At 40.2% G+C, this 22,717-nt stretch overlaps 1 protein-coding gene and 1 long non-coding RNA gene across 7 annotated transcripts; both read right to left on the reverse strand.

Annotated features, from left to right (window-relative positions):
- Positions 1-753: 753 nt before the first annotated feature.
- On the reverse strand, positions 754-10,178 carry LOC143265972 (uncharacterized). 3 transcript variants are annotated; one of them, XR_013040813.1, is made up of 3 exons: positions 9,931-10,178; positions 3,655-4,607; positions 754-927 (listed from the first exon to the last, which is right to left on the reverse strand). It is a non-coding gene; the product is annotated as an uncharacterized LOC143265972 (long non-coding RNA). The 3 variants fall into 3 exon arrangements; XR_013040811.1 differs by having other exon boundaries at positions 4,473-4,607; positions 9,931-10,171; XR_013040812.1 differs by lacking the exon at positions 9,931-10,178 and having other exon boundaries at positions 4,473-4,738.
- Positions 10,179-11,861: 1,683 nt separating this feature from the next.
- Positions 11,862-16,519, reverse strand: LOC105664074 (uncharacterized). 4 transcript variants are annotated; one of them, XM_076540832.1, is made up of 4 exons: positions 12,860-16,519; positions 12,614-12,775; positions 12,323-12,529; positions 11,862-12,172 (listed from the first exon to the last, which is right to left on the reverse strand). In XM_076540832.1, exon 1 carries the CDS (start codon positions 16,506-16,508, stop codon positions 13,788-13,790), a length of 2,721 nt encoding a protein of 906 aa, XP_076396947.1. In that variant the 5' UTR covers positions 16,509-16,519; the 3' UTR covers positions 11,862-12,172; positions 12,323-12,529; positions 12,614-12,775; positions 12,860-13,787. The 4 variants fall into 4 exon arrangements, with proteins under 4 accessions (XP_076396947.1, XP_076396936.1, XP_012152406.2 ...); XM_076540821.1 differs by having other exon boundaries at positions 12,851-16,519; XM_076540811.1 differs by having other exon boundaries at positions 11,863-12,172; positions 12,614-12,989; positions 13,150-16,519.
- Positions 16,520-22,717: the final 6,198 nt, after the last annotated feature.

A 22,717-nucleotide genomic window follows, 5' to 3' on the forward strand; every position in this document is an offset into this window, starting at 1 on the left:
GGAGCTGTATGACTTTGTGCTTCGTGAAATATTGCTGCACAAGATACGATGCATCCGCTGGAGCGTTATCGTGATGAAGAAGTCAATCACCGCTTGAATTTTAAAGCTCTCCGTCAATTATGCATAAGGAAAAGATTGTCCAGAACCAGATTGCCGGTTGTCTTGCAATAACAATACTTTGCAATTAAAAAACGAAAAATTTTTTGATAATGGTACCAATGGGGAGTCAGAACCTACCAAAAGTGATCGATTCGGGGTGGAATGATCCTACTGTATTCACTAATTTTACATTAATATTTAAATTCCGAAACATAAGAAATTACTTCAACGGAAGCATTAGCGAAAAGGTTAGGTGCCCTGCCTTGTGATCTATACATCTATTTCTATTTTTTTTTACTTGATTTTTTTCCATCTTTTGCAATAATATTAATATATAATTCAAAGGGTTTTCCGATAAAACTATCAAATAATACTTGATGGGATATGTAGAGGTAATAATATTTAAAATGAAACTGAAACACAGTAGCTTTGAAAAGAGTTAAATAAATGTATTATTTGAAAGAAACGATTTGGAAGGAATATTTTAATTAAACCTGATTTATGAATATCTTAATAATGCAATATATTTTTGGACGTGTGAAAAATTTTAAACCGGAAAAGCAACGCATTAACATTGTTAACAATTGACCCGAAATGAATATCGCGACCGAAAGGGGATGAGGTCCGCAAAGGAAACAGTACATCATTTAGTAGTATTTATTTTACTTTTTATTTTTAATTATTTATGCTACCATATATATTACATCCGGATATTTGAATTCTACCGCTTCCGCGGTAGCCTCCTCTTCCGCGGAAGCCTCCTCTGCCGCGGTAATCTCTTCGGCCTCTTCCCGATGTCCAATGACGCAGCAACCGCTTGACTATTTTCTGCATGTGAAACAGAAAAATGAAAATGTAAAATACTTTATATACAGGGTGTTCGGCTACTGGTGGGCATAATTTCAGGGGGTGGTAGCTGGGGTGATTCTGAACAACTTTTTCCTTTACCAAAATGCTGGTTAAAGCTTAGTTTTTGAATTATTAATGAAAAACACTGACCAATCAGAGCGCGAGAATAGCGCGCGCTCAGATGCGAGAGCGACGGATGCAAGCGTGACGGTTGACCCTGGTCGTGAACAAACAAATCGCGCGATATCGGTAACATAGTTACCATCATCGGTAATATGTCAGCCGGTAAGTAGTTATAAAATTCACAACTATTAATAAGTATAAATTTATTAACGAAACTAATTGTATGGATTAAGCGAAAATAAAGGTAAAGATCAAGCGCAGTTTCTTTAGGTAATTCAAAAAAATGATTATTTGTTTAACGACATAAAATGAAAGAATACTCGGACGCTTACCTCATGAGTGAATTTACGATGCGAGAATTCCTCATTAATTTTGAAGTACATCGTCGTATGACAAGAAACCTATTTACTCGCTAAAATCCACAAGAGCATATCAATACCCGCTCTATGGGATTGTCAAGTAAAAAGGGTGACTGTCATATTTGATGTCTTCCGTATAATAATAGTACAATTTCCGAAATTCACACTAAACAAACACACAATCACATAAGCACCACGATTGTCCAGTCCTTAGTATCGAAACGTTAAAAATATCCACCTTTTTTACACATCAATTCGTTTACGAAAGTTCCTCGCCATGTACACATTACACATTATGCGCGATGAGTAAAGAATCAGTTATTGCAAGATGTATTATTCCGATCGCACAACACATATTACCGATAATATTAAATTTATTTATTTATTTGTTTTGATGAGTCCAAAAATTTATTTTTATGACACGAATTACTTTTAACGAATGTGCACAGATGCGTATTTGCACGGAACGTTTTACTATAAAGTTTCAAAATAAACAAACATCACAAAAGAAGAGCGAAACAGTGACTCTCTCTCAACGGGAAAAAGATTCCACAATAACCTAAGAAGCTCGCTCGTCGAGAAATGTAACCTGATCAGCCTGAGGAGGGGTATAGTGAGAAGACAATACCAATGCCAGTTTTTTGTTTCTAAAATTCTGTACAAAACGTCAGTTGGTTGTCGATAATCGAACGAGAGTGCTTAGAAGAGAATGGTGCACATTTCAAACATTAAAGTAAATTAAATATTATCGGTAATATGTGTTGTGCGATCGCAATAATACATCTTGCAATATCTGATTCTTTACTCATCGCGCATAATGTGTAATGTGTACATGGCGAGGAACTTTCGTAAACGAATTGATGTGTAAAAAAGGTGGATATTTTTAACATTTCGATACTAAGGACTGGACAATCGTGGTGCTTATGTGATTGTGTGTTTGTTTAGTGTGGATTTCGGAAATTGTACTATTATTATACGGAAGACATCAAATATGACAGTCACCCTTTTTACTTGACAATCCCATAGAGCGGGTATTGATATGCTCTTGTAGATTTTAGCGAGTAAATAGGTTTCTTGTCATACGACGATATACTTCAAAATTAATGAAGAATTTTCGCATCGTAAATTCACTCATGAGGTAAGCGTCCAAGTATTCTTTAATTTTATGTCGTTAAACAAATAGTCATTTTTTTTAATTATCTAAAAAAACTGCGCTTGATTTTTACCTTTATTTTCGCTTAATCCATACAATTAGTTTCGTTAATAAATTTATACTTATTAATAGTTGTGAATTTTATAACTACTTACCGGCTGACATATTACCGATGATGGTAACTATGTTACCGATATCGCGCGATTTGTTTGTTCACGACCAGGGTCAACCGTCACGCTTGCATCCGTCGCTCTCGCATCTGAGCGCGCGCTATTCTCGCGCTCTGATTGGTCAGTGTTTTTCATTAATAATTCAAAAACTAAGCTTTAACCAGCATTTTGGTAAAGGAAAAAGTTGTTCAGAATCACCCCAGCTACCACCCCCTGAAATTATGCCCACCAGTAGCCGAACACCCTGTATATTTAGGAGTGGGTTGCGTGTTTTAAATGAATCACAAGAGTTGCGTTTTCCTGCTGGCTTTATTTAAGACTTATCTTGCTTCTCCGACGCTTGCAAGATTACTCTTTGAACTTTTTACTATTTTCTTTGCGGACCTTTTACTAACTCCTTGCGCTAGAGTCTCACGTTTTTAAAACCTATGCTTTACGCTAGGCCAACCCCCGAATAGGTGGGGTTAACCAATTAGAGAAAACCTAAATCCCGCCAAATCGTACGACCTCCCTCTTATGCCCGAAGCACGCTTCCTTGAAGCGGGGGTACGATTTGACGGAGGTGCGTTTGCTGGTAAAGGTGGCAACGCAGCGGAATTTCCCCGGGCCCTAGGTCAGCTACGCGGCCAGCTGATGGTCGCTTGACCTCTCGTTGCAGGCCCACGGGGAAACCCAGGGTTTATGACACTTAAGCGTTTTACTGTTGAGACCGTTGGCAAAATTCTAAGTACGGTCATGCTTTCACTAAAAATTCTAAAACGGTTTCCTCAAAAACAGTTCCGCTGTCGTCCCTGTCATAAACCGTGCTAGCCGTTTGCACGTTAACAAGCTATTTACAAAATTTACAAATTTATAGCTAGCCGCTACATATATGTAGGATTAGTATTTTCAAGAACTAAACCTTTATTGAAGTACACGATAAAAACAGTAATGAAGAGTACACGGAAATTCACGAACACACACACACACGCACGCACGAGCTACAAAATACACAAAAGTCCAAAAGTCCACAAATCGTAGTCCGAAAAATCGTAAGCCGTAAATCGTAATCCGTAATCGTAACCGTAACAAAGATCGTATTCGTCGTCGCACACTCGCTCGTCTTTCCTGGTTCTCTCTTAGCTTCTAGCTTCTAACGCTCGCACCGCGGACACACACTTATATTTACGCGACGATCGAACATTCTCGATTTTGGCGTTTGAACGATTCGCGAATCTTCGGTTATTCGAAGCCTCGATCGTTTCTTAACGTTCGACGCGTTTCTCATTCTCCCTCTCTCTCTCACACTCTTTCTCGCACTCGCACCCATACTCGGAACGACACGCTCGCCGGCGACGAATTTGCTCGACGGCGGTTTATGTTTTTGTTCTCGAATTTTCGCAGTACGTTCGCGGCACAACCGTTTCCACTGTCCTACATATATATATTTTTTTTATAAGAAACGAAGACACCCCTAATAATTAGTAATCGTATGGAGCACCGGGTTTATAGGAGTGTAGTGGGGGACAAGGTTTTGAAGACTGTCGAAGAATTAATTTTATTGATAAAATCCACGGTTGCTCAAAGCTTTGATGTAAATAATATCCATAATGAATTAAAAGCAGTTCGAAACGATTGAGGAGTTCGAATTCTTGGCTAGTTATAATAATTTTTTTGCAAATACATAATTTACCGTAGGGAAATAAATCGGAATAAATAAATGTGAAACACATTACTTACTTTTCTTCCAGACATTACTGGTGTGTTTTGCGGAGGTGGGGACGGCTCTTCTTTTACACTGTCTGTTTTTGGCTCCTCCACTCTTTCCTCCTGTTTTTTATCTTCGTGATTTTCTTGATTTGCAACTATGTCCATCTAGAAATAAAAAATTTACATATTGTAAATTTGTAATTAACACTGACGGGCAAGACACCGTACGCGTGACATTATACGCAAACTACTTATTTTTTCAATTCCTGTCTGCACAGTTGTGATATTGTCCATGGTCATTTTGCAATTGCTGGATCGTCGATCGATGTGTCGATCGGGGTTCGAAGCTATGCACCCCACCACTGTTCCTTACTTCCACCACTGTCCCTCGTTTCACCCACGTCACTCATTTCCACCACTATCCCTCATTTCCACCACCGACTCTCAATATGGGTACGAATATTACATCACATTACGTTCTGCAACATCCGAATGCAACGTATCGGAATTTTTTGCATTACGTCTACGTATAAAGTAGTATTTAACATTTTTTTAAGTAGAGTGATTTAGTTTTTAAATTATTTAGTTATTTACTTTTTTTTTTAGTATTAATTTTATTTAGTTTATTAGTATTTTTTTTAGTATTTTTATTATTTTTTTTTTCGAAAGTGAAGCGAGTGAAATGAAAGTGAGTGCATCGAAAGTGAGTGCACTAAAAGTAAGAAGAAAATTATACGCCTCAACGAAGAGGTATTCCAACAAAAGAAGAATTCAGAAAAGCCGATGTAGTTTAGATGCTTCGACAAGGAATACAACACTTGCTGAGGAGTACGGAAATCAGCCGTCAACATCCGACGGAAGGACCTCCATGTCACAAATAGCACAAAATGAAGAAACTTCAGAAGATACGATATCAGCACACACCTCAGATGGCGAAAACGGTACCTGGACCGTAGAAGAAGTCTCTTCAACCCTGCCAGAAGAAACGCCGTCTTTTTCAAAGGGATTAAACATCGTAAACATGCAGCACATGTTTGAAGAGATGAAGAAAATGAGCCATCATGCCGACAATAGAGAAGACTGCGAGATAAAATACTTGCAGATAACTGGCATGCAACAGTCGGGCTTGAAGACTACCCTCAAGGTAGTGTGCACTATGTGCCACTATGAAGGCGAAATTCACAGTCAACCCGACGAAATTGAAGAAATGGACGTAAACCGTAGTGCCGTGGCTGGAACAATGTTTACTGGAGGCAGCTATACGCAGATGGAACAATTTTTGACAGCAATGAACATAAAATGTATGCCGAAAACACAATTTATAAAATACCACGATGAAATAGCAAATTCGTTGATTGTCGCTGCGAAAGAAGAAATGATAGCAGCGGCTGCAGAAGAAAAACGATTAGCTATGGAAAGAGGCGATGTTGTTCCAGAATCTGGAATCCCGCACATTCCCGTCATTGCCGATGGGAGTTGGATGAAGAGATCTTATCGCACCGGTGCATATAACTCTGCGTCGGGCGTTGGTGTAATAGTTGGATATCACACCCGAAAAGTTTTATTCATTGGAGTACGCAATAAGAGATGCAAAATTTGCGAATGTGCTGCAAGAGAGCAGAAAGAACCACGAAGACACGTATGTTTTAAAAATTGGAGCAAGAGCCGAGCATCCACCGCTATGGAAAGCGATGCCATTGTAGAAGGATTTCGCGTCGAAAAGCGTGGATTAATTTATTCCACGCTAATCGCTGACGGAGATAGCAGCGTATACAAAAAGATTATAGATGCAGATCCGTATAACACAGAGATTCGTGTAAAGAAAATTGAATGCACAAATCACTTATTACGGAATTTCTGCAGAAAAATTAAGGAAATTGTTAAAAAAACAACAGCAGGTACATTGAGGAAAGCTGTGGAAAACAGCATTCGGTGAATGCGAACGGCAATTGTAAAAGCCGCACGATATAGAAGCAACGAAAGTGTATCGACCTCTACAAAAATTAGAAATTTGTACTGTGACATTTACAGTATAATGTGCCAAGCCACGTGTTTGGCGAACATGCAGAATGTAATAAAATAAATTACTTCTGCGATGGAAAAAGCAAAGAGAATGAAACAAACATCGTTCCACAGTTGAAGAGTATGGGAGTATATCAGCCTAAGGGCGAAGCGAAGGCACGCGGCAACAAGCAAGATGGCGGAGGAAGGATCGCCGCAAGCGCATGGAGAGCTGCCTTTAGGGACGAAGCCTATGGGTGAAGCGGAGGCACGCGGCAACAAGCAAGATGGCGGAGACATGGCGCGTTTTTCAAATGGTAAGCGGATAGGTTGAAGCAAGAAGACAGTGAGGAGGAGAAGAGGAAGAGGCGAGACGACACGGAACGAAGTGAAGGACGGAAGTAATTAATTAATTAATTAATTAATTAATGAAGTAAATGAGATTAATAATAATAATAATAATAATAATAATAATAAATAATTAACTAATAAATTATTTATAAATAGTGAAGTGATTAGTAGATTAATAAATAAATAAATAATAAATAATAAATAATTAACAGATAGGCAACTAATTCGATGTAGTGTTAGGAAAGTGTTGTGGGAGTGCAGTGAAGTGCTGGGAGTGTTGCGGGTACAGGGGAATATACGTGACCACGTGCGCGAGTGCAGAGGAACAGTGCAAAGCGGGAAAATGGCGGAAAAGTGTTGGAAGAACTGCGGAAAACGCTACAGCACCCTGGAAACGCTTAAGTCACAACGATGGTAGAGCAAAGGGGCCGCATTGAGAATATCCAGCATGGCAGAGGAAGGAACGCTGCAAGCACTTGGAGAGCGGCCCTAAAGGATGAAGCGAAAGGATGCAGCAGCAAGCAAGACGGTGGAGCAGTGATGAGATATGGGCCGGGTTTTTTCGCACATGCGCGGCAATTTTAGTCTCAGTGAAGTATAAGTTTCAATAAAATGGGCTACCTTAATCACCCCTCATTATTTTTCAAAAATTTTTATAATTTGGTTGTGAAATATGAATGTATAGATTGCAATAAGGTTACATTATGTACATATTTTCATATTTGAGGAGCAGATGGAAAGGAAAGGTACTATAATAACTGTAAGCAAAATATATAATAAAGCCATCTAGTGGCGCCACTAAATACATACGCTGCATACGCTCCTGCATTTCTCGCGCATGCGCGAAAAAAACCCGGCCCATATCTCATCACTGCAGTGGAGGCATGGCGCGCTCTTCAAACGGCAAGAGGAGGGGAAGATGCGAGAAGACAGCGAGAGGGAGAGGAGGAAGAGCAAGAGTGGAAGAGGCGGAGTGACATAGACACGACCGATCGAACGACTCAAACCTGCAAGGGAGGAAACCGGTGTCAGTCTGGTCATGGCACCATTAGGGGGCGACAATGGGGACCGAGCGGGATCGGCAGGAGAGAGGAAGGAGGAACTACATCGTTCGGGGAAATAGAGACTGAAGTAAAAGGTTAGGGGCCATATTAGTTAAATATAGAGACCCCAGATAGTTGCGTAAAGTTACGGGAATTTTTTGAGGGGAGGGGGGATTAGGCTAACATACACGCGATATCGAGTATTAGCAATTTAGTAGGTGTGATGTGGTGGGGAGAGGTCGCGGTTTTAAGACCGTATGTTCGGACGCGGTGGAAAGCGGCAGCGGGTGGTGTTACAGGATGAAGCTGGAAGTCGGAGCGCTCGCGCAAAGACTTCCCCGAGGAACTTGATAAAACCACCTGGGCCAAGAGCCACCGCGTAAGGGCATCCTCTCTCTGCATGCAGAGCACACGCGGAAGACGGGGTTCAGTCTCCTTTCCTCTTTTTCAACGAACGCAAGCGACGGCCTAGTGCGAGTGGATCATGTCCCGCTGATGATGAAACTCGTCGGGATACCGCCACCCTTCGCATCCTCGGGGGCGAGGGCGGGAGACAGTTTTAGTGAGTATGCGTGAAAACCGTCCCCACTAAGGGGGCGCCGGAAGCGAGAATTTCACACTACCTGGGCCATCTTCCCAGGTATCCATAAAGGATTTCTGTCTTCCTTAAACAAAGAAAAAGGCTTCTGGGAGGCTAAAGATATGTTAGCTAATATGAATAATGGGAATGCTCCAGTTCAGACTAGTGTTTACACACAAATTAGGTTGGATAACGCTAATTTTCCAGCCTTGGAATCTATTAATATGAGGGAGGAATTTATATTAAAACAAATAGGGGTTCAGGCAAGGCCACCAGTTAACTTGGGGAAATGGACCAATATGTCTCCTAGTCAATCTAATATGCTACGCGGTATTTCGCGGTTAGCTCGCTGGTTGCCCGCGACCCCGCTTCGCCCGCGAATTCTCGAAACGGCCCTTCCGACATAACCCGCGACCACGACCGTCGCGGCGCCTCCGCGGATTCGCGGACGAGTAGCACTTCGGCGCCTGATTCGAATCCGTTCAATATCGCTTTGATTTATTTATTAATTGGGCGCCAGAAGCGTTTCCGCGTCGCGATAAGGAACTTTAACGCGAGAGACTCGAACCGGCGGCGGAACGGCTCGGTAGCTCAGTATCCGTACGCGATGGTAGAGTGGCGTGATTCGTACAGGGTAAGAAGGCTAGACGCGGAGGCGGATCCGAGGAAACATCCCGGGATAATTCGTAAGAGGCCTCGACTCAGCAATATTCGTTAAAAGCAGCGCTGTTTATTTAAATCTAATTAATCTAGGTGATGAACAGTATGATCCCGTACCGACAACCACTTCGCTCGTTACTGCTTAGCGATTGACCGATGTCCGAAAATCACGTGATTCTAATCCCGGAAACGGGATCTAATGCTAATTGATACGACTGAGCGCGATACAGTCGTCGATTTCCGGAATGATACGCGACGCAATTATCTATACGCAACTCTAATAGCTAACGAAACGCGGCGCAATTATCCTAACGCAATCTAACGCGACGAAACGCAAATATTCTAAACGCACGGAAACTAACGCAATTAATTTAAACGCGACGCGACTTATTCTTACGCACGAATCGATTCTGTATCGACGACCGTCTAGAGAGAGAAGGCGAGAACTAGCGCGACAAACTACGAAATGTCCGATACGACAAAACATGCACATTCCGATCTGCTCCCGCGAAAATGAGAATTCGAAATCGAGACGTGGGTGGGCACAATATTTGCAACGCTTTCGCGAGACTAAGAAACTAAATTGTGACTTACGCGGTACCAATCCTCCAGGTCCGGTTCAGTGACCTGCCGAGCGTGGCTTATAGGAAGATAGAGAAGCGATCTTCCTATTTCACGATACTTCCGGAATTTCCCAAATTACTTAATCTAATTACTAATTAACGCTCAATGCCGACACTCCGGCCACATTTTGCAGAATCGGCCGGTGATTGGCACGTCCGGTGATCGACAACCCACGGTACGTTATTCTCGATTTCGAATTCTTTACAACGATATAAGATGAGGGGCTTACCGAGATGTCCTTTACGGCGGCTTTGGCAGGCGGCAGCGGAAGATTGTACAACGAACTCTATCTTTCAATGTAACAGGGCAAATGCCGAATACAGAATGCTAAAGCGCGTGCCCTTATGTCGGTATTCGGACATCTCGTGATCACCCCCACCCTAGGCCGAAGTTTCCGTCTTCTCGCGAAGGCATCTTCGGCAGGACCTCCTCTTGCTCCGCGACCTCCCTTCCTCTATCACAGGTCCGTAGCGGGGAAGCGGCAGGGTAGCAGAACCTTCCTTAGGCGTACGTCGCTCTCTCGCAGACCTTCCTCCCCTTACTCCGCTGCCTCTCTTGGTCTATTACTGGATCCGAGCGGGGTAGCGGCAGGGTAGCGGTGCGTTCCCTTGGCGTACGCTGTTCCTTCGCTGGTGTTGACGTCGTTATCCGATGGTACATACAAAATAAAGCGGCGACAGATTCTGATCGTGCGATATATTATATACGCTTTGTTCTCTCTCTAGACGGTTTTTGCCCCTAATGCAATGACTGTCCGGTCCCCCGAGGAGGATCCTTGTGACGGGTATAAAATACCACGTCACAAATACATTGAACATTTCGAAGAATATTATTATGGAATCTCCTCATAAAAGTGATACCAAACCCACAACCACTGCTAAAGTAGTGGAAGTAACAAAATCACAACAGAAAATGGAAGATGAACAGTTAAATCAGTCCATTTCAGTAGCGAAAATTAAACTAGTTGATTCTCCTGTAGGTAGGAGGGATACTAACCAAAGTCAAATCAATATTTCATCAGGATCTAATCATAAAAATATTAAAAATCAAAACATTAAACAGTATAAAGGATCAGCAAATATTAAGGGCAGGATCCCGTTCTGGCTTATCTCCGAATCGATCGAAGCGACGATATCTATGAGTGGAGAATACTAGAAATAAACAATCTATAACTTAGACAACTCGCGTTGCGTCATCTATCGACTAGATCTACAAATATATCTAATCTCTATTAGCCACCTATTCCTATTCCTATTACCAACCAACTTTTGACAGACAAAGGACGCGAAGGCATCGTTGCCGGATTATTACGCCGTTGCCATATCTATCAATCTATTTTTAGATGTCAAGCAAATTTTAGAAATACAGGCTCGAGCCAAGCTAGCTCTTTCTAATCCTAGCGAGCGCGACTCGAGGAAAGAGGGAGGGGATGATGAAAAATGTACTTGATCTAAATGAAATATCCAATACGACAGTCGATAGCATATCAAAAAAAGACATCTTATACCAAGTTTCAACCCCTTATCTCAACCATGGGGGCAGTAAAAAGCGAAAAACAAAATTTCGGTTTCTGGTTTATTTTGCCTATTTAAAATTCCGAAAAAATGCTAAAACATTGAGATTTACATAGCACACATTACATAATTTTTTCACATTTTTATATTGCAAACTGTAGTTGTAAAAAATGAAAAATCATATTTATTAATTTTACGTCGTATCTAGTCATATTTAGAAACGTAAAAGGATACTGCAACAGCATTATTAACGAAAGCGATAGGAACGTATAACGACGCGCTTCCCTTCCGTTTGTGTACTTCCCGCCTCGATGGCCTCGGGGAGAGTGGTGCGGTGCGGAAGGGCGACAGCGAGACATCGCGAATTTTCGAGTAGACTAGTTTTGAATATATTCCATATATTTTTCATAACTAAAAAACATGAATTTGGAGTGGAATTTGAGGAAACTGAGGGAAGGATACTAAATGTATGTTAGCATTCTCCAATGCATTTTGTAAAATCGTTGGAGTCAATTAGCCGTCGCTATTTCGTTTTCCAACGATTTATGAATGGGAACGATGTTCATTATGGATGTGGCCACGGAGTGGGGAAGGCGAGGATGCTGAGAGAGAGAATGAAGTTGGCGGTATAATTGGTATGAATTGAGCGTGAAAAGAATGAATGATTCGGTGATAAATAAATGGAGGCATTTCTTTATTTTAAATGTTTTATTTTTATATATTATAACTGTAATTATATTCGAAATACATTTATCTATTCTGGTTTATTATGAAAAAGTTTTTGTTTACACCTCCGCGGCCGCCACGGTGCCGTCCGGAGTGGCCTCCGCGGCCACCTCGCCGCCACCCGGAGTGGCCGCCTCGCCGCCATCCTGATGAAGTTTCTCCTCCGCGGCCGCGACCGCGGCCACGACTTCGTCGATCAGGTCGCAAGAGGCGTTTTATTATTTTTCTAATCTGAAACAGAAAAATAAAAATTTCAAAATTTTTATTATACATTTTGTGTCAACAACTCTTTACGAATTCGTTCACACACACTTGACACTTCAATGTGTTAGTTATAATAATTTATGGCGAATACATAATTTAGCTGAACACATTACTTACTTTATTTTTGGAAAGCGGATATTCGCTTTCCGCGCGTACTCGTACTTCCCTCCGTCTTTCTGCATTTCGTTCTGTTTCTTCTTTCGCTTCTTCCTCTTTTTTTCTTTCTTTCCTTTCTTGTTCTTCTCTTTTTTCCTTTTCGTCCATCTTTTTCTCCTTTAATTGCATTATTTTTTCTGCTTCAGCTGCAGCTTGAGCTATTGCCATCTAGAAATAAATAATTTTTCATAATGTAATGTAACTAATACTAGTAAGACACCGTACACATGTCATTATACGCAAATTACTTACTTTTTCAATTCCTTCGCTTATGCGTATCACGCCGTCCATAATCAATTTCCAATTGCTGGATCGACGATCAATTCCGCGATTCGCAATTATGCATCCCACCACTGTCCCTCAGTTCCACCACCATCTCTCATTACGGGTAGGAATATTACATCATAGTATGCTCTGCAAAATACGCTCTCCTTCTCTTATTTTCTCTCCCGCTTTTTTCGCGTCTATGTTCATATCTCTTGACCGTACTTGCCTTACCGCACTGACCTATTCCAGTGTCGCGTGCCAAAGCAGGTGGTGGGAGAATCTGTCTCAGGGCGTTGACCCCAGAAGACGGATCAGCTGTTACACGTCGCTGCTTGGCCCGCGTTCTTTATTTACGAAGTATCTGCAACAGATAAAATAATATAAATATATAATTATTATTCCTCATATTATATCGACTATTGTTTAAAATTTTATTTTGTGGAATCTGCAGCTTATTTTTTAGCAAAGACCAGTAATAATTAAAACTAAATGCTACATTTTGTTTGAAAAGTATACATTACCTGCAACTCACGAGAAGGTAATGGGCTTCTTTCATTGTGATGGGATGAAATGAAACAGAAAAGATAACATAATTGTAATTTCACCCCGTGAACAAGTCAACAGGCGCACGCCCACGAAGGGCGTGCGGGCCGGCGTCTGTAACTGCACTTTGGACCTTTGTCTGACGCCGGATCGTTGCAACTTTTTTTTATTTTTATACTTTCACCCCGTGAACAAGTCAACAGGCGCACGCCCACGAAGGGCGTGCGGGCCGGCGTCTTTAACTGCACTTTGGACCTTTGTCTGACGCCGGATCGTTGCAACTTTTTTTTATTTTTATACTTTCACCCCGTGAACAAGTCAACAGGCGCACGCCCACGAAGGGCGTGCGGGCCGGCGTCTGTAACTGCACTTTGGACCTTTGTCTGACGCCGGATCGTTGCAACTTTTTTTTATTTTTATACTTTCACCCCGTGAACAAGTCAACAGGCGCACGCCCACGAAGGGCGTGCGGGCCGGCGTCTTTAACTGCACTTTGGAACTTTTGTCTGACGCCGGATCGTTGCAACTTTTTTTTATTTTTATACTTTCACCCCGTGAACAAGTCAACAGGCGCACGCCCACGAAGGGCGTGCGGGCCGGCGTCTGCAACCGCACTTTATAGCGCAATCCGACGTCGGATCTTAGCAACGTCTTCGTTACTTTCTGTAGCAGACCTTTTTCGCTTTTTCAAGCGCTCTCTTTCATCCATTATAAATTGGGGTTCTCTAATGGGCATACCCCTATTATACCGGCTGTCTACATATTCCGGTAGCATACACTCAGTGTAAAACTGAATCAATTTGGCTTCCATCTGATTTTTCCAGAACACGTCGTCTCTTTCGACAGTAACGCAGTTTATTCCTTTTCTTGTCCAAATGCAAAATATGCAATACGATCTGCCTGTTACGTGCAGCTGACCTTGGACTTGGTAATAGTACTGATGGGTTTTATTTAACGCAGTACCGACATCATTTTCAAATATCCGCCGGATAGATGGGATTGTCTTGATTGCCTCTTCTGGCAACAAATTCTCTGCTGTCTTCGGGCACTTTATTTCCACTATGCCCTCTTTATCGATGATACCATCCGGCGATGCTCCTATGAATGAATGGGATCTGTCAATGAAGATTCCGCATTCTTTAATATCTTTCCCTATATATTTCTTCAATTCTTCACGGGCAATTTCTTCGCACTCTTGCCCGTATTTAATTGCAGGTACATTAATGATTTTGGGATATATCAATCTTTTCACCAAGTTGCTACACAATGTTCCACTTCTTCGGCGGCATACACTGGCGAAATTCGATGCCGTTAGAAGTTTCGACTTGTACATGTACCATTGCGGATTTTTGGATTGTCCGATTGTTTCTATTTGTATGGCATCCTTCTTTTCTTGCCAATTACGGAGCATCTCCATATGTTTTTCTTGCTGCAACTTATAAATATTTATATCCATGTCAGGTTTTGCAGCGTTTTCTCCATAATCCGCGTCTTTCTCAGAATGGAGTTGTTTCCGTGCGCGTGTCGCAATTTCCGTTTCCTTTCTTTTCTCAGCATTTATTTCATTTTTCTTCTTTCTTCTTATTTCCATGTCCGATAAAACTGGGGGCGGTTTCTTTTTCATCGCTCTATTTAATCGCGACAATGGTTCTTTGGTGTTGTACTGTAACACGGCAGCAGCACATCTTGCCGTGTACGATCCTCTTTGGCCGAAATTTAATCTTTTCCCACCGATGTATTTGGCAAGGACGTTGTTGAAGCTCTCTACGGGATTGTTGTTACAATTATATAATAAACTTTCCGCATGAGATGTTAGCGGCTGAAGTATTTCCCTTATGAGCTGGTATACTCCCATACTCTTCAACTGCGGGACGATGTTTGTTTCATTTTCTTTGCTTTTTCCATCGCAGAAGTAATTTATTTTATTACATTCTGCATGTTCGCCAAATACGTGGCTTGGCACATTATAAATATCACAGTATAAATTTCTAATTTTTGTAGAAGTCGATACACTTTCGTTGCTTCTATATCGTGCGGCTTTCACAATTGCCGTTCGCATTCGCCGAATGCTATTTTCCACAGCTTTCCTCAATGTACCTGCTGTTGTTTTTTTAACGATTTCCTTCATTTTTCTGCAGAAATTCCGTAATAAGTGATTCGTGCATTCAATTTTTTTTACACGAATCTCTGTGTTATACGGATCTGCATCTATAATCTTTTTGTATACGCTGCTATCTCCGTCAGCGATTAGCGTGGAATAAATTAATCCACGCTTTTCGACGCTGGTTTGAAATCCTTCCACGATGGCATCGCTTTCCATAGCGGTGGATGCTCGGCTCTTGCTCCAATTTTTAAAGCATACGTGTTTTCGTGGTTCTTTCTGTTCTCTTGCAGCACATTCGCAAATTTTGCATCTTTTATTGCGTACTCCAATGAATAAAACTTTTCGGGTGTAATATCCAACTATTACACCAACGCCCGACGCAGAATTATATGCACCGGTTCGATAAGACCTCTTCATCCAACTCCCATCGGCGATGACGGGAATGTGTGGGATTCCAGATTCGGGAACAACATCGCCTCTTTCCACAGCTAATCGTTTTTCTTCTGCAGCCGCTGCTATCATTTCTTCTTCCGCAGCGACAATCAACGAATTTGCTATTTCGTCGTGGTGTGTTACAAATTGCCTTTTCGACATGCATTTTATATTCATTGCTGCCAACAATTCTTCCATTTGCGCATAGCTACCCCCAGTAAACATTGTTCCAGCCACGGCACTACGGTTTACGTCCATTTCTTCAACTTCGTCGGGTTGACTGTGAATTTTCCCCTCGTAGTGGCACATAGTGCACACTACGTTCAGGGTAGTCTTCAAGCCCGACTGTTGTATACCAGTTATTTCCAAGTACTTTATCCCGCAGTCTTCCCTATTATCCGCATGATGACTTATTTTTTTCATTTCGTCAAACATGTGCTGCATGTTTACAATGTTCAATCCTTTTGAAGAAGATGACGCTTCTTCTGGGCGAGTTGCAGTTACTTCTTCTATTATCCAGTTATCGTTTTCGCCATCTGAAGTCCCTGCTGGCATGGCTCTTTCTGAATTTCCTTCATTTTGCGCTGTTGGCATTTCCTTGCATGGTTTTAACATGGTTGTTCTTTCATTGGACGTTGACGGCTGATTTTCACATTCCTCGCCAAATTTTAAAGGGCAACGTCGTTTAGGATTCCCTCTTTTTTTGGAGTATCTACTCGTCGAAGCGTATAATTTTCTTCTTTCCGTTTTCTTCAAACTTGAAGTATTGTCTACACCGATTTTATAAGTTGTTGAATTCATTTTTAAACACAAAACACAAACACTTAAACACAAAAAACACAAAAACACAAAAAATTAAAAAACTACAAAACTAAATCACTAAACACTACACTTAAAAAAATATTATGCACTGCAAAATTTTACGATGTGTTTCATTCGTATTTTGCAAAGCATACTGTGAAGTAATATCCGTACCCGTAATGAGAGATGGTGGTGGAACTGTGGGACGGGGATGAGGCGAGGGACGGTGGTGGAATTGAGGGACAGTGGCAGCACAGTGGCGGCCGCGGAGGCCGCAACAGAGGGGGAATGAACAAAAATTATTTCATAATAAATCAAAACAGATAATTATAATAATATTTGCATAATTATATATTAATAAAATAAATAAAAATATATAAAATATTTCAAATCAAGAAATGTCTCCATTTATTAATCACCGAATCATTCATTCTTTTTACGCTCAATTCATACCAATTATATCGCCAACTTCATTCTCTCTTTCAGCATCCTCGCCTTCCCCACTCCGTGGCCACATCCATAACGAACATCGTTCCCATTCATAAATCGTTGGGAGACAAAATAGCGACGGCTAATTGACTCCAATGATTTTACAAAATGCGTTGGAGAATGCTAACATACATTTAGTATCCTTCCCTCAGTTTCCTCAAATCCCACTCCAAATTCATATTTTTCAGTTATGAAAAATATATGGAATATATCCAAAACTTATAATCCACTCTAAAATTCGCGATGTCTCGCGGTCACCCTCCCGCACCGCACCACTCTCCCCGAGGCCGACGAGGCGGGAAGTCCACAAACGGAAGGAAAGCGCGTCATTATACGTTTCTATATCCATAAATAAAAAGAAATTATATGTAATAACGGTTGTGTATAGATAATGCGTATTGTATTCTGGGAACACCCTGATCGAACTCAGTAACGGTCTTTTATGATATTAGGTAGACTATATTTGGCGACTAAACTAAAATTGTTAATATCACACATTCCTTCCTTCAAACCAACGTGGTCCTACGACCAAATTCTTAGATCGTCTTACTTCTGCGAACCGCCAAACATAAACGAAATTCACACTCGTGTGGTCCGATAACGCCGAGCGAAACACAGTCTCTTACGCATTGGCCTCACAGTCTAATTCGTTAGGCGCATATCAATGCAACATAAACAATTTAGGACTAGGCCCACTCTGGTCTTCTCCGGGAGGTGCAAGTTGCGACACTCTTCGGTGTATCATCGCGAGGTGCGTGTCGGGAGTCCGTAAAGTGATTTAGAGACGAGTTTGTTCTTGAATTAAAGTGCAAAATTCAGACAAAGACTCTATCTTCACATAAAACTTTCGCGTTAAATAATCACGTTAAATTTGTATGTTATATAATCACGATAAATTTTCAATTCAATTAATTATTTTATTTTTACATTCAATTATATTCAATTTTATTCTTTTTAATTTTTAAAGTATAATTTTATTTTATAGTTTACTTGAATTCAGCAATTGGTCAGTTTCAAAATTCTCATTGGTTGAGTCCTTACATGTGTGCATCTTCTTCCCAGGAACCAGACGCAGCCGTCATTGCACATTTTGCAAAGGGAATTCTTAAATTTTAAATTCATTCAAGTACAAATATTTCGGTGAGTTGTTTCCTTTATTCTTCCAGCTACTTTATGAATTTTTCGGAAAGTAAATTCAGTAGGTAATTATTTAACTTTGGGATTTCCCTCACTGAATTATATTTTTATTTTGTAATTGCGCGTCTCGGATATTTACAATATTTTTGTTGAGTTCATTGTAATTCACATTATATTATATACGCTACCATTCTAATCGCGTCATATTTTACAAAATATAATCTTTTGTATCTTTTAATTATTTTGAATTACGTTTTTTTATTTGCCTCCGTCATTTCCTCTAAACATTGCGATCTTGTGAAAGTGCCCGTATGGGACTAGCGTGTCTCCGTATCCACAAACATTAAGTCCCGTTAACAATTAATTTTATTAGGGCATACAATCTTCGCGGCTTTATACGCGCGCTTCCCGCACGTAACATACGATGCAAAATTAATAAATACGGTTTTTCAATTTTTACAACTACAATTTGCAACGTAAAAATCTGGAAAAATTCTCTAATATGCGCTATGTGAATCTCAATGTTTTACCATTTTTTTTAGAATTTTTGTACGAGATTAAAGAAGCAAAATAGACCAAAAACCGAAATTTCGTTTTTTCCCTTTTACTGCCCCCATGGTTGAGATAGGGGCTTAAAACTTGTTGTGAGATGTCTTTTTTCTGATATACTATCGACTGATGTATGGAATGTTTCATTTCGTTCAAGTGCATTTTCGGCCAACCCCTCCCTCTTTCCTCGTGTTGCGCTCGCTAGGATTAGGAAACTTGGCTCGAGCCCGTATTCCTACAAGTTGCTTGACGTCTAAAAATAGATTAATAGACATGGCAACAGCGTAACAATCTGGCAACGATGCCTTCGCGTCGTTTCTTCGTGCAGTTCTTTATATCCAGTTACCGACCGCTTCGTGTTTTTATCGACGTTGTAGGTAATCTAGCCAAAACCGCGAGAACGTGTGACTAATACTATAAGCGCTCCAAGTAGATAATCATGAAACTATAATTGCATGGCGGAACATCGTTGACAGGCGCCAGTGTGCAAAATCGTATTTTTAAACTAACATCTTTCAGAAGTGATAAATTGACAAAATATGGACCAACCCGACATCGTACCATTACAGTAATGTCGGGCTGCTATCGTTTTCGGTGAGTAAATCTCTAAATTTTGCGTAAAAGCGAAAATACGGCGCAACGTGTCTAGGAGCGGCCATCTTGACTGTCAAAATTTATATCTGTCTCACGTGTACGTCCGAAGAATTTTTCGTTTTATTCAAAATGTGATGTTTATTGACGTAAAATCGATAGCAGCCCGATATTGTGGATAGCTAACGATGCTAAAGTTATCCTCAGAAAGTGAATTTATGCAATTTTCGAGACGTTAGTTTAAAAGTACGAAATCGGACCTCTCTCTCGCACATCGCCTATACGTGCATGCGCCGCTATGTGTTAGTATACAAGCACAGTTACTGCGGGATCCTGCCCTTAAGAAAAAATATTGTCATTTTACTCACTCAGCCTAGTTCAAGCCTTAAAAAGGCCAGGGGTTAAACCGTATACAAACACTCATTTAGTCAATATTAAAAACACACTCACAAGTAAACCTACCCAAATGTCACTCTCCGATTTTGATGAAATTTGGATATATTATAATACATGGAAAATCAGGGGACACGTATTTTTTTTTATCTGCGGTAAAACATATTTAGGGTATGAAACAACCCCCCAAAGTGTGAGGGTAAAATGGAAAAATTGCGATATTTTCGAGATCAGTAAAGCAATTTTAATGATTTTTGGTATGAAAGTATCTTTCGATAGAAGACAAAAATTGGCTTCGGTATGTTGGAAGGGGAGTGAAAATTAGGGGCTGAAATACCCTAAAGCGACCAATTTTTTGCTGCAAAAAAAATCAGTTTTGATCTGATCGAAATAAAATCTATTAAAACTTGAAGAGGAAAGTTAATTAGGGAACACGTATTTTTTTTTTTTTTTTACATAAATATTTGGGACGTAAATAACTCCTAAATTACCGCGCTCGTTTGGCACTACGCATGAAACGCCTTGCAAAACTGTATCTCTTAACTGTTCGATCTTTTTATTATATCGGTTTTTTACGTTACTGAATGGAAATCTGAAATCAAAATTCAATACAACGGATCCATTATGACGGACGAAAACTCGAAAACCTACTTACATAGACTGTATCTGTGACATGCGATTTTCAAAATATAATACAATTTCTGACATTCATTGTTAGGTGTGTAAGGTGAATCAAGGGTGTTAAGAACATATTGTATATTGTTTATAACAAAAGCGTTTGAACAATATTGTTACGCGCGATGGGTAAAATATAAACTGTTGACAGTTATTTACGAAGGTTGTAAATCTTCGTCGACCCATGGCGTTTCCAAAACCTGTTACAGTCGTGGAATATTTCTAAAGTTAATATTATGAAGTAGAATTTTATTGTAAAGTAGAGTTTATATAGTGGCTCAGAGTCCTCCACACTGGTGTGTCCAGGTCAATGAAGGATGTAGATCATCATCCCACTAATTATACTGGTGTGTGTGTTGATGTAGTTGATAGTTACAAAGTTAATCTAAGACTGACCAGAGTAAGTATATTTCAACGAAGCTAATCTAAGACTGACTAGTTGCTTCTAAACAGCCAGAAAAGAAAGCACAGGAAGAAGTTCAGGACGTGAAGGCGTTGCCAAAAGGGACCAATCCGGACAGATTGTTATTTGTAAAAGACAGTGATTGGTGAGATGATTCGACGAATGAGGTTGTAAGATTTTAGCTTTCACTCCAGGGTTGTAAATAACGTTTCGTTAATAAGGTGACCCAAACAGTTAAGTGATTTGGGTCCTTCAAAGAACTAAGTAATGAAACACATTGCGAGACTGCTGAATGACCGAGTCAGGGTGCCTGGTCCGCCGAGTACGCAAGGATTTTCGTAAACACTGCACACAGCAAGGGTGCACAGTTTAGGACTATGGACATAAACTTCTTTAAGGAAAGATATATTGGCGTTATAAAGATGTGCTTTTCTGGCCTGTTAAAAGGTTATTGTCAATAGTTAAGAATGTCAAGCTGTAGAGACATCCATGTGGTCTTGAAGATCCGTTTGAAATTGCAAGAGTAAAGGTTTGACAAAACACCCATAAATATTACGCCGATTATATTCCGAGCGCTTCGGAACAAATATAGCTTAAAAATGAAATTTTTTAAAATCTGATGACAGCATTCATCGTATGCAAAAAATATATATTTTTTTTTTCTGTTTGAATAAATAATTCCACACACACCAGAATATGAATAAAGACGGTTATATTTGACAAAAGACGGTACAATAAATACAAGTTTTTGAAAAAGTTGATGGAGCGTTCACGAAAACAATTCCTACACGAAGGACAATTCGAGACTAACTAACTATTTTTATTTTATAAGTGACTAATTTAACGATTAAATCAATTTTCAAAATTGTTGCATACAAGGTATTCCGCAAAAAAATGTATTATGCACAAAGATTTTTTACACCACGCACACCGTATTATTGCATACATGTCGCAGATTGCGCAAGAAGTTTCACAATTTTTGAAACAGAAATCGATGGGGCTATCGAATTGGAACGGTTTAACTTTTGTATATCCACTTTTGTACCATGCGTATTTGATAAGATTTTGAAAACGTGGGGATGAAAACTGATGGTGTGTAAGTGATTGCAGCTTAATGACATTGTTTCTATGATGTAAGTTTACGGGGTAATTTTGTAACAGGGCATTGTCTGAAAAATATCTTATAAAATTTTTCCAAGGACGAAAAAAGAAGACATCCAGGGGTTGTATCACTCCTGTCGTACCAGCAGGAATGGTCTTAATTTAAATAAATTTTCCAGACGTTGGTAAGTTGATAATCATTTTTTAATTCTGTCCACTCCAAGAATCCAACAGCAAAACACTTTTCTCGTTAGTGGATGGCAGGAAAACTTCTTTGAACCATTCTTGCACTAATTCTGATGTAAGTTTCCCTGATTTAGAGGCCACTACATTAACATTTTCAGGATTGAATAAATTGTTTTTTACTCGCGGGCCGAATATCCCATCTTTCTCTTGCAATGCAATTAATAGGGGAGATAATAAAGAGCCACTTGCAGAAACAAGTGGCTGGATTGTGTAGCTGTGCGTCAAGGAATTTAATGATTGGGCCAATGCTTCAATTTTTGATTCTCCTTTAAAAGATAGGGTTCGTCCGGTATGCATTTCCATATTGAATCCTGATTGATCGGTATTGTACATATTACAGTCCCCTACTTCTACGATAAGTTTGTTTATATCTTCAACGAATTCTGTAGCCTGTTCTTTAAGTTTTGCTTTATCAAGCACAGACTTTTGCGTTACAAATTTATTAATTTTTCTGGACACAATGTTGTATTTTTTTTTAAAGTGTGCAGCCATTTTGACGATGCTGCGAAGGAATCGGGGGAAAGCGAAAAATCGTCGCGAGCTTTTAAAGCCCATCTCGGAATATCAACATCGTGAATTATTAATGACTTTTCGACTGCTTCTCGAAATTGGGATATAGCGTATT

The sequence above is a fragment of the Megachile rotundata genome, chromosome 2 (assembly GCF_050947335.1).
Source record: "Megachile rotundata isolate GNS110a chromosome 2, iyMegRotu1, whole genome shotgun sequence".
Classification (NCBI taxonomy): domain Eukaryota; kingdom Metazoa; phylum Arthropoda; class Insecta; order Hymenoptera; family Megachilidae; genus Megachile; species Megachile rotundata.